The sequence below is a fragment of the Lepisma saccharinum genome, chromosome 2, assembly GCF_977018435.1.
Source record: "Lepisma saccharinum chromosome 2, izLepSacc3.1, whole genome shotgun sequence".
Lineage (NCBI taxonomy): Eukaryota > Metazoa > Arthropoda > Insecta > Zygentoma > Lepismatidae > Lepisma > Lepisma saccharinum.
The window spans coordinates 139,150,264-139,163,477 of record NC_139230.1 but is presented as its reverse complement, the minus strand read 5'-3'; the positions used below and the strand labels follow the sequence as shown (position 1 = coordinate 139,163,477).

The 13,214-nt window shown below is 35.0% G+C and overlaps 1 protein-coding gene across 2 annotated transcripts in view; it reads right to left on the bottom strand.

The window, feature by feature from the left end:
• Positions 1–13,214, bottom strand: part of LOC145984516 (uncharacterized) — a 55,483-nt gene that overhangs the window by 30,327 nt on the left and 11,942 nt on the right. For both annotated transcript variants that reach the window (XM_083118170.1, XM_083118171.1), the window contains exon 4: positions 10,598–10,756. In XM_083118170.1, the coding sequence (XP_082974296.1) occupies positions 10,598–10,756 (159 nt within the window). The remainder of the gene's footprint in view (positions 1–10,597; positions 10,757–13,214) is intronic.

The window sequence follows — 13,214 nt, the reverse complement described above, 5'->3', positions numbered from 1 at the left end:
ATTCAATATACTGAATTCTTGATTCAACATAAAGAGTTATTCTTCAAGAAACTTAGAAACTTATTTTCCTGAGATATGTCTCATTGCAAGAGATAAAAGGAAACCTCTCACTAAAAAAGGAGAGAGAAACCTGATGGTCCTGCTGAGATCCAGCAACACAACTTCTCTTTACTTCCACTTTCGAGGAGGAAAGCCCAACAAAATATCCGTCAATCGTGAATGGAATAATAAGAAGAGGACAGTGCTCTCAGTGTAAGAAAATTAACAAATATGTGGTTCTCACCCCCAAATTATCCTCTGTAAGTGACATCTCTCATAGCTTATTGATTTACAGGTAATGTTTGATACTTTATATTCCGTGAAAAATTTTCTCCTTGTTTCAAATGATCCGAGGTTACAAGCAAGGTTCTGATGTCTTGACTCAGTCAGTACAATTCTCTGTGGATTTGCATTGGAGTGGGGTGGGGTGGGGGGTGTCATGGACATTCGCAGGATAGGGAACAACAGTATTTTTTTTCAAAGGGGCAAACAAGGCAAGTTTTCCACCCATAATAGTGTTGCCCACTGAAAAACACTATTTTAGTTTGAGTAATCAAGTCCCTGCAGTGCCTTTACAAAAATGTACACAAATTACTGTGACTGAAATGAAATTTCTGTGTGAAATGTATAATTTTATGTTGACATTCATTTTTTAAGGAGAGACTCCCCTTACAGACTTACATGTGTATGCTGTTTATTTGTGTTTGTGAATACATCACTGTCACCATTTCACAATTCATCCTTATCTTTGCTACAAGTGGCGGAAAAGTGAAGTAAAAAAACGAAATTAAATCAGTCAACAGATTATCTAATATGAACTTCCACTTCTTGCACTGTGGCCACAGTGCAAGAGAAAGAGAAGAACAAATTATGTGATTCTATCGCATATCATTCTCCTGAAGCAGCAAGAACAAGGTTCCTCCAGAGTAGGGATCGTGACTGAAATTAATTTCAGTTTAAGTTCTGGTTCAGTTTAAACCCAAATCACTCTTAGTTCTAGTTCAGCACTGCAGACTGAAATTTGATAGGTAATTGAGACCTGAACTCGGATTGACACTGGCAATTTCTACTCTTGTCCAGACGAACCAAAACTCAAAGCTCCACATGCTAGAGCACTCTGGTTTGCACCACTTCAGAAACAAGTTTCGGTGAAAGCAGTTCAACATTTCATTCTGAGATTAAGTCTACACCACGGCAGAGGAGAAATTTCCCGAATATTCTGAACTGCGACAAACAGACAATTTTCGAAATTTTATGCAGGTTAAAAGATCACTTTGCCAGAATCATGTCACTTTGAAAATATAATATTTTTTAAAATAAATTTATATATAATTTTGTTATTTTTTGTTTATATTTTCCTAAAAGCTCATAAATATAGGTTTCTCTTGGGCACTACTTTATGACATCTGAAAGTTTGCTATTGAATTGAAAGTTTTGCAGCTTTCAAAATTTTGTTATGCATTATTAGGGATTGGCAAATTCAGCCGAAATAATGAAGTCTAATTTCGAAACTTGTCACATGACACTCTTTACCTTAAAAAAAATAATAATAATAATGATCTCACCAGGGTTCGATCTCACATCACGAACTTTATCACTTCTAATTTGTAAGAGTAATTAAGTGTCAGTCCACGATGCATGCGCTCCATGCACTGATTGTGTTGAAAAAGGAACCATGAGGCAGGGATAATGGCTTAAACGGAACTGAAATAAAAAATAACTTTCAGTCTCCCTGAACCTGACCAAAAACTACAGAGTAAAGTTTCTGTCTCACATAAGTGAGCATGGAGTTTTGGATCAATTTTAATTTGCACTGGAATTGATTCTACAAAATGTCAGTTTTAGTACCACAAACTGTTTACTGGTGGGCCACTATTAACAGTTCACTGAACTGAAAGTTTGAGAGGAAGTTTCAGTTTGGGAGTACCGAAATGTTCAGGTTCAGGTTATAGTTTCAGACTTTGTTTAATTAAACACAGCACATTTCGTTCGGTTTTAATCGGTGTGGAATGGGATGTGAACCAGTTCAAGAAATCAGTTTTCCTGCAAGGCAGAATTGTTCATATACCTACCTCCCTCAACATGATGACCCTTTTGTTTCGTATTCTCTGTCATCAGTGTTATCTGCTAGTGGATTGTGTTGTGCTGCTTGCAAGAGGGAAGGTGAATGAAACTAAACTGCAGTGCAATGTCCAGCAATCACAATCCAGGTTTGCTGCTTGACATGTACGTTACACTATGTCATGATTTCTCTCTCACTCGAACATTTCAGATTTTGCCACACCACTGAGCATTTACATTCTGGACATAATACAGATTTCTAGGAAAATTGAAAAAAAAAACAACTTTGCAATTTATGATAACAGTCAAATGATGCTTCACACGTTCTTGATTGCCATTTGGAGAAAAAAAATTCAGCAAGATAGTATCACGTTTACAGTGACATTTTCATATGGGTTTATCTGTTTGTTCATGAATTAATGAACAGATTAATTTAGAAGAGAGCAATGTTTTATTTCTCAACATAAAAGTAATTAATAATTTTAATATTCAACTTTAAACAAGTTTGTCCACAAAATTCATCGAACTACAATAAGTTTCTCACAAAACAATCATATTGGGTGGTGGAGCATTTGCCATGTAATTCCTTGCACATCAAATCCTGCACGAAATAAGTTCGTAAATTCTACTTTTTGCAACAAACACTGGAACCTTATGCACCAGAAAAAATCACATGTACTTAAGAAAAATATATATATATATTTCTGATGAAAATATGTAAAAACTGCAGAATATAGCTAGGTACCAAATTGCAAAGATCTTACATGATACAATACAATAATTATGTACCTTTCTGCTACTCATCATTTGAGTGAGTTTGTTTTCAAGTCCACTTTTATGAACATGAAGGATAACGAGGAATAGACCTAAGGTTTAAAGTGGGATCTGCACCACTATGTGCCTCCACCAAATACTGAACATGGGTCCTCAAGGTCAGAAGACAATGCTGTTATCACTATGCCATCAGGGAAGACCCCCCCCCCCCCACCTAGGGGTTTCAGGACCTTGTAGTTGGTGGTCAGGCTTGCATGCTGGTCATTGGATGGTCATCTCAATGGCTGAGGAGGCGGAAGATCCTAGAGGAGTAATACCTCTTTAAAAAACCTTGGTCCATCTGACTCCGAATGGTAGCACCTTGTAAGGGCCACTTACCAGAGATATGGTGAAGACCTTAACGGCATCTGTGGTGATGAAGGAGACATTTCGGAACAGCAGAGATTGCGGAAGAGGCAACCCACCAGAGGGTTGGGAGAAGAGGGAAACCACTGGCTTGTGGAGAAGGGGAACTTCAAAGGCTAAGGGAGTAAACCCTGAAAGAAAATCCTGGTCATCCAGGTTGGGGGTTTGGTGCTGTGCCGAAAACTCAGCCCTGAAGAATTTCAACAGTTATGAAACCATAATCAGAGCCTCAGAAGGATGGACATAAACTAAGACGACCAAGGTAAAATGATATGGACATGGAGATGGGTACATGGAACATCAGAACACTTGTCAAACCAGGGGCACTGAAAATAGTCAAGTACCAACTGATTAAATATAACATACAGATAGCAGCCCTACAGGAAACAAGGTGGACAGAAAATGATATATGGGAAACAAAGAGACATGTTATATACAGTAGTGGCAAAAAGAAAGGAAATAGAGAAGCAGGGATGGCCTTCATAGTAGAGAAAAGAATGAAAGAGAACATAATTGTTTTAAGCCTAAAGATGAGAGAAAATGTAAAATAAGAATGAGAACTAAATTCTTTAATGTAACCATCATAAATGTCTATACACCTACAGAAGAAAAAGAACAATTAATAAAAGATGACTTCTATGATAAACTAGAAAATATAATAGACAGTGTGCCATCCAGTGATGCGAAGACAATAATGGGAGACCTAAACGCACAGATAGGTAAAGAAGAAATCTATAAAGAAACAATTGGAAGGCACAGCTTACATGGATATTCGAATGATGATGTTCATAGACTCATTGACCTGGCAATTAGTAAAATTATGATAATAGCATCCACAATGTTCCCCAGAAAACAAATCCATAAATATACATGAAGATCACCTGATAGAAGTACCAACAAACAAATAGTCCATGTTTTGATAGATATAAGGAGAGCAACAAGCATTATAAATGTACGATAATACCGAGGAGCCAGTTGCGGAACAGACCATTACCTAGTCAAAGTAGTCTTCAGAGGACGAATAACAAAATCACAAAGAAACAAAACAGAAACGAATCAGATGTACGATATTAGGAAACTGGCAGAAAAGATACATAGTGAGAAGTTTAAGAAAGAATTAGCGCACAAACTAGAACAAGTAGGCACAACCAACAAGCAAGTAACAGAAGAAGCAGAAGTGGAAGAAATATGGAATAAGATAAAATCAAATATTGATGAAACAGCAAAGGTAGTGTTAGGATCAATGCTGTACAACAGAGGGAAGGAATGGTTTGATGAAGAATGCAAAAGGGCCATCCAAGAAAGAGATACAGTATATCTAGATAGACCAACAAGAGCAAAAAAACAAAAACTGGAAGAGCTACGAAAAAGAGTGTATAACATATGTCGTAGGAAGAAAAGAAAAGATGTAACAGAGAAAATAAATAAAATGAATCAAGACTTTAAACAAAGAAATATACATGTCATAAAGGGAAATAAAGAATATAAGGGAAGGATTTAAACCAAGAACAAACATCTGCAAAGATAAAGAGGGAAAACTACTGGGGAATGAAAGGCAAATATTAAATAGATGGGTTGAATATTTTGAACAGTTACTGAACAACACAGAAACCCAAAATGAGTACCAAGAAATGAGACCAAGAAGGGAAGAAGAGTCAGAAGAACCAGAAGAGCCACCCACAATAGCAGAAATTCAAAAAGCTATTCGGAATCTAAAAAATAACAAAGCACCAGGGAAAGACAGGATACCAGCAGAAATATGTTAATATGGAGGGAAGAAACTGTTAGAATCCCTACACTTACTTCTGTGCAAGGTCTGGAGCCTAGAACATATGCCAGATGACTGGAAAGAGAGTATAATTTGCCCCATATTCAAGAAAGGTGATAAACAAATGTGTGAAAATTTCAGGGGAATATCATTGCTGTGTGTAGATACAAGATACTGACAAGCATATTTAGGGAAAGACTACAACCATATGCAGAAGAAGCATTAGGAGAGTACCAAGCTGGCTTCAGAAAAGGCAGGTCTACAATACACACAGTCAGACAGATACTGGAGAAGTGTTGGGAAGGGAACATAAAAATAACACAAGTGTGTGTCAATTTTAAACAAGCCTATGAATCCATTGATATAACTAAAATTGGAAACATATTGAGTACATTCAGAATACAAACAAAATTGGTAGAAATGACGATGCAGAACACCAAAGCACAAGCAAATATGGGAGAGAACTTTTCAGTTAAACAACTTCTCAAACAAGGAGATGGCTTGGCACCACTCCTGTTCAATCTGTCTCTACAATATGTGATATGGAAACTAATGATAGATACCAGAAGAACATTAGAATATACACCAAAAGAAAAATTACTTCAGACCTCATAACAAAAGCACAAAAATACAGAAAATTCATGTGAAAGCTATTATTAAGCTATTAGATACAACAAAATGCATACAGAGCCATGTTGCCTTTAATTTTGAGAACCATTTGGATGTGCTTGGGCATGGAATCACTAAGACTTCGGAAGTAATTTAAGTCCTACAAATGAGATTCAACTTTCCATTGTTAGAAAGGTTTCCATGGAAACGAAGCCTAAATATTGGACATTGAATGATATTTTCTACGGAATCCAATAGAAGACATCGAGCTGAATCCATTGCGCATAAAATCATTTCTCTATGTTAATTAGCAATGGAGATATGAGCATTTGAAATTAGGTAATTGTTTATTTCAAATAATCTCCATGGAAACAACAACAATGGCTAAAAATGAGAATCAACTTTCCATTGTTACAAAGGTTTCCATGGAAACAAAACCTAAATATTGGACATGTAATGAATTTTTTTTTTACGGAATCTGAAATAATAGCTTTACACATGAATTTTCTGTATTTTTTGGGCTTTTGTTATGAGGTCCAAAGTCATTTTGCAGCGGGTGTAAGTCGACCCAAATAGTCGGGTATGCAGATGACATCAATATCATAGGAAGATCAATAAGATCAATTAAACAAGTAGTGGAAACACTAGATGAGAAAGGGAAGTAAATTGGATTACAAATTAACACAAATAAAACAAAAATATTAGTCCAAACAAAGAAAGCAATAAGTCAAAAGAAAATCATATAAAAATTGGGGAACATGAATTGGAAGTGGTATAAAGTTTTCCTTATCTAGGAGTATTCATCACAGACAAAAATGATGAGATGATAAAAGTAAGAAATGGATTATAAAGAGCCAATGAAACATACTTCTTATTACTACCATTGATTAAATATCGTGGAGTAAACCATAGAGCCAAAGTTACGTTGTATAAAACTCTAATTCAAAGCATAATTAATTATATATTGGAGTGAAACATGGACATTTAATCAAAGCGCAGCTGAAATGGTGGACATGTTTGAATGGAAAATACTGAGGAAAATATTTGGGTCAATAAAAGTGCAAGATATCTGGAGAATAAGAAACAATCAGGAATTACTTGAACTTTGCAAAGATGTACCCATCTCAGCTTATATACTAGCTAAAAGGTTACAGTGGGCAGGACACGTAATCAGGATGGATGATGGCCGAATCCCCAAGAAGGTGATGTAAGGAAGTTTTGGAGGGAAAATATCAGTGGGAAGATGCAGAAATATATGGGAAGAAGCAGTTGGAGCAGATGCAGTACAACTGCTTAGAACTAGGAATTGGAAGAGAGCAGCCTTGGATATGACAGGATGGAAGAGGAAGATTGGGGAGGCCATGGACCGAATACAGACCAGAGCACCATAGAAGAAGAAGAAGAAGAAGAAAAAGAAGACCAGGGAGGACCTACATCAAATGAGCACAACATATCAATATATCACAAATATCTTTCCCCAAACCAATTATGACTTCCACTTGGAATGAAGGTTGATTCTTGACAGAATAAAATATACTTACTTCAGTTGATTTTACATATTGGAAAATTTTGTACCAGGATAAATTTGTTCTTTTGTTCACATAAAGAATTACAAGACTAAAACTTCTTGTGACAATTATTTAACATATACAAAAGTTGTCGCATAACATTTGTGACATGAATAAAATTCAAATAAATTTACTTTAAATATAAAAAAATAATGATACATATGCATGTCTCCACAATAGTTCATTTCAATAAGCACTTATGTTATTTTTACAGAAATTTGTGAACATAATTTTTCACCTAGACATTTATCCATTGTACAAAATGTAATAGTTAGATCAAGTAAAATTTGTTACAAATAGTACCAAAAACTGAAGCAATATTTGCTCCAAATACTGTAAATGTGTGCCTGTTAAAAATACAGTACAGTATAAAAGTATAGCATAGACTTTCACACATACATGCACACAACTGCTTGGAACAGCAGAATGAAGGACATGGTTAATTTGCAAGTGTATTTCTCAAATAGACAAATGAACAGTCACCATATGATGCGATCATCATATTTGTGCCTTCTCAAATCCCCACAGAAAAGGATGATAGATGATAATTTATTATGATTGGAGCAACTACGTACTTGGAAGTTCTATCACTTCGTCACATCCTCTAAAATTTTTAAGAAAATTAATAGGTTGAGAAGCATAGTTGAGCAGTTGCCACTTGGTCCTCAAAAAATATGGAGAATATGTGAAGCCCAACTTTACATAGGGCACTTAATCACCATCACACTCAGTGGGGACAAGGGGAAAATGATCCCCTGGGGCAAAACAATAATTCATAATATCTGCTCAGTTAGTGATACTATCATTTGAATACCTCTTCAGTTGAGGCGAAAACAATTGGTGAAAGTAATTTCATTCACAATCATTTGCTTAAAATTTATGGCAAAACATCAAGACCGCTCGATGCAAGGGGTGTGAACATATATTAATATTGTAAGTAGAGTATAGTAACTCTGAAAATAATCACAAATATTTAGGTGTTTAAAGCATATAATAGAGCTACTTGCATATACTCTGTCCATCCACAGAAGATGCCATTTTTCGCAGTATTGTATTTTCTGTGATTGATTGATTTGGTGTTTTAAGTCCACTTTATGCACAGTAAGGCTAATCAGGACTGGACCTAGAGTTGAAAGTGGGATCCGAGCCACTATGTGCCTCCACCAGGTATCGAACCCGGTACCCCATGATTACAAGGTGACGACGCTACCACTACGCCATAGGGAAGGCCCTGTATTTTCTGTGGTAACAGCAGTTGGAGTATTATGATCCCCATAAGAAGTGACAGTTCTGATAGTGGTAATGATAATTCAGAGTGTATTTACTGCAGTGACATGTTCTGTTTATGGCAAAGGTTGCATTATGTGTCAGAAGTGCAACAAATGGGCTCATGAACTATGTGCTGGAGTGGATGATAAAATCGACTTAATTTGTTATCTCTGTAAGTAATACATGAAAATTCATGCCAAGTCCAAAAAAGTTAAATGTATCAAGTGCTACAGCTGTTTACGTTTATGTTTTTCATTTCATAAGTAACATTCTACTTTTGGACAGGGAATTTACATTGTTGAAACATACCTAAGGAGCAGGTGATCATATTGCCCCATACACAGGAGACAAAATGATCATTTGCATCATTTTATGTTTGCCTTTACTCTGTGTTACATTTCTGATTTAAAATTTCAAAACTAATTTTAAATAATAGTTAAGATATGCATGAAAACATGTGTATAATAGTCTTCATGTATTGTGATGTTTATGCAAAATATGGGTTAATATAACTTATAGGGATCATTTTGTCCTGGTCTTCCCTACATATTATAAAAATATACTAGGGTACTAAGTTTTATGTTAAATTTAGCTGAAAGTTTATGCACATAAACAAATGTATAGATATAAATACAGAAAACATTAACAAACATACAGTGTTTCCGAGAATGAATGATGAGGTTTAGTGAAGTTACTGTGGAGGATACATTATGTGGTATATACTGAAAGTTGTTTAATTAGGTTCAACTCCTCAAACAGTTTTTACACAAAGCAAAAAGATGGTTTACTAACCAAAACAAATGCTATGTTGACTGAAACACATTCTGTACAATTTTCCTATGAGAGTAGATACTCACAATTGGCAGCATGGCATACAACATAATGAAACACCATTTCAGTCCATACTCGAGCAAGAATGTTTGGAGCAACACTGCCAATTGCTGATCTCATTCCTGCTTTGAGATGTTCCACATTTCAAAATCTTTCATTTAATTTTCAATAAACTAAGATCTTCACACATGCCCACAGGAAGAAGTCTAATGGGGCAAGGTCTGGACTTCTTGTGGGTCAAAGGATTGGTTCCTTTCTTGCATTCTGGAAAGCGAACATTTAACACATGTTGCACATGCACCTCAAAATGAGGTGGTGAAAGATGACCTTAAACATACAGGTACATGCCATTTTCAATTCAGTCAATCTGAGAAAATAAAAAATTCTCCAGCATATCCAGGTTAATGCTTGTTTCAACAAAGAAAGTGGGTCAAAATTCTTGTGTGTGAGGCAACACCACAAATTGACTTTTGGAGAGTCTTGAACATGAAGAAAATATGGTTGTTCTGAGCTCTGAATTTAGTGAATGTGCTGATTAAGAAAACCACTTACATGGAATGTCTCCTCATATGGGTTATAGTCAAGTACAATTTTCAAAGCATATTACCACGCTACAAAAATGCACAATAAAACTTCCTACCTAGTAGCACACAATGCAGCATGTAGTTGTTTCTTTATGTTTCTTCACTTCCCTCCTTGTGGTGCTGTCTGCGAACAGTTGTAAATCTTATTTTCGCACAATGCAGAGGGCAGTTGTTCATGATGTTTCATTCATTCAATCTCATGAAGTATGTATGGACCTCAATGAAACTATCAGTACCAGAGCTGCATGGAATTCTCAAATTGACTGCTTCTGAGAATCCTCTGGCACAGTGTGCCATGGACAAATGTCCATTTGTCAAAACCAACAATCTACCATGCCACACACATGGCAAATAGGCTAATAAATATAGTGCAAAAGCCTTAGTACTCACATTGAAAATTACATGCTCCTTTGGGTACTGGTAAATTCAGATTGTTTTCAAGAATTGATCTCAGTCTAATTCTTGGTGTAGGTAAATTTTAAATACAAAGTTGGAAAAACAATTTGTCATGCTAACATTTGAAAACCATTTTGTTATTTCCCTGTTTTTTTTTAATTTCAAGAGTCTTGACAACTCTAATTTAATTTAAGGTAGCAACATCTGATGTAACTTTGAGACTATACATGTAATATGTATGAGAAATAATGACAAAAAAATGTAATACTGACATAAAAGAATGTACTACTTACAGAAACTTCTTCTGCTTGGTGCATAGGAACTTCAGTCTCGATAGAACTCAGAGTGCTTGTGTGGGGTGTATTAGAAATTGTTTTGTCTCTGTCACTAAGGAGTTGACTGCATGATGGAATGATATGGGCCTCATGATTTGTCTCTGGATTTGAGATGTCCTGAAAGTAGAAGACTTAAATAATAAATTTAAAGAAATACAGTGATAATGCAAACAGCAACATAACAGTTCTTATATGTATGAAGATCTATACTCTACACTTTCTGTATTCCTGAATGTCATGGTGCAATGTACAGTCCCCAGCAATAAAAATGGGACACCTAGATCCATTATACTCATTTCCCTGCAAGGCGTTGTGTGTGTTGCCTAAATCTATGGTGCTAGTAGAAGTTCCCATTCAAAATTAGCTAGTAAAATCCACTTATCGCCATAGAATTAGGCAACACACATAATGCCTTGCAGGAAGGTGAGTATTTCAGGATCTCCATGTCCCATTTTTATTGTTGGTGACCGTACATGGGAAAACTTTACCTTTACAATATTTCTTGGGTTACAAAAACACAAAAACACACAATATAGATAAATGGTGTTGTATTTCTAAAATGTTATGTGAGTCATTAAATGCAATTCAGTATTGTCATATGATTTGAAGTCAGTTTTTCGGAATTCATGGGCAAAAAAAAATAGGCTCATCCAAGATTTAATATGGACCCTGTTGCATGCTAGTACTCAACAGTGTGAAATAAACCAACATACTTCACCCCACTATTTCCACTAGAGTGGGGTTGCTTTTTCTAGAATGAATGCTTTCTATAAATAATGCTTTAAAGTAGGACCTGACCAGATAGATAAATAGCAAATTATTTCAAAATTTCCTAGTTAGTGTCCTTAAAATTTTTTGTTCTCTGAAAAGTTCTAATTGAACAGATTGTGTTGCATAAAACAAGATTTTTTGTGGGAGGATGCTTGGATAAGAAGAGCACAAAATATTAGATAAATCACACACATCAAGCTGGTCTGGTATATTACTTTCCATAACTGTCAGATTGTAGCAAATGAAAAAAATAAAATATTTACAGTTCTGGAAAGTAATACTAGATTTGCTGTTTCTATCCTAAAGAAATTTAAATTATGCAAAGTAATGGTCTATCTCTGATATTGTACTCATACATAAATGTTAACAGTTTTAGAAATGACAGATTGTTCATAAAAATAAGTTTAAAACCAATGACACTTAGTAAGGCAAACTAAAATAAGGAAAGACTGCATGAGAAGTTACATATTTCATTATACTTTCCTCTGGGATCTTTTGTCGCATTTAGCAATTATCATAGCCTACCAACATTATACATTTGTCCCACCATGAGTTCAGAGAAGAATTCTGTTTTATATTTTCCAATGTAGCTTTCTTTCACATCCTCCTCAAACACAAAATCAAAACTGTGAAAAACATGCCTCAGAACATTTATGAATATGTATAGATTAAATGAGATCAGGATTAATAAAAGATGCAATTTTCACGTCCAATAAGCAAAAATCCTGCAGAATTCATGTATAATTCCCTGAGTGAATAATTCACACATAATTCCCAGAAATCAAGGAATTCCCAGTAATTAGCCACCATGCAAATGCCCTACCAATTAAACTACCATGTATAGAAGCTAGTAGCAAATAACAATTAATTGGCACTTGCAAAATCCTCCAAATATGAAAATATTAATTTAAAAACTTTTATGCAGAAATATTTCTAGTTTATAGATTCCAAGATGAACTGATCAAAGGAGTAATTTTAATACTTCGCCATAGCCAAAAAAAATCTAAAACCTAATGCAATGTATATAAATTGTCACTTATTAAGCATGCAACATGATCTTGGTTTCCTACCTCAACTATTATAGCATTTTTGCCAAAATTGAATGCCTATTTGTGATGTCTATGTGTGTATGAATTTGTCAATGATGCATGAAATATACTAGGCTAATAAAAAGAGTGCAAAAGCCATAAAACTCAGATTTAAGTTATGAAAATCTTTTCTTGTCTGTACCGAACTGTTAGTAGTGTATAAAACTCCCACCTTTAAGTCTTTTGTATACAATATTTTAGGTAATTACACTTGACCAAAAAAAATTCACATCCATTTTATTTTATCCATACCCAAACAGATCACCCTAAGTTTACTCGAATTTCCTGACACTTAAATATTGTGTTTTTCTGCATTTTTTTTTATTTTTGTGTAGGATATTTTATCAGTATTCTTCTTAGGAAATAATTATTTCGAACTCAAATACAGTATGCTGGATCCCTTCATTACTTACAGTTCGTGACAATGCAATCACACAGTTCACATATGCTTTGCATAATACGTAATGATAAACCTGAAAAAGTACATTGTTGATTCATGCAGCAATATAAATTGTTCACAGTTTGAAGTGAGTTGATGACTAAAATTGGTAAATGCTGTAGGTGCCACAATAATTCAAACAGCGTTTTTCACGTTAAACTGTGAAATGTGTCTTGCTATATAATGTGGTAAACGTGAAATGTGACTGGTAGCTCTGTAAGTAGTTGAAAAGGCATGTAAAGAGGCACTATTGTGAACGTTCTTACAGGCTGATGTG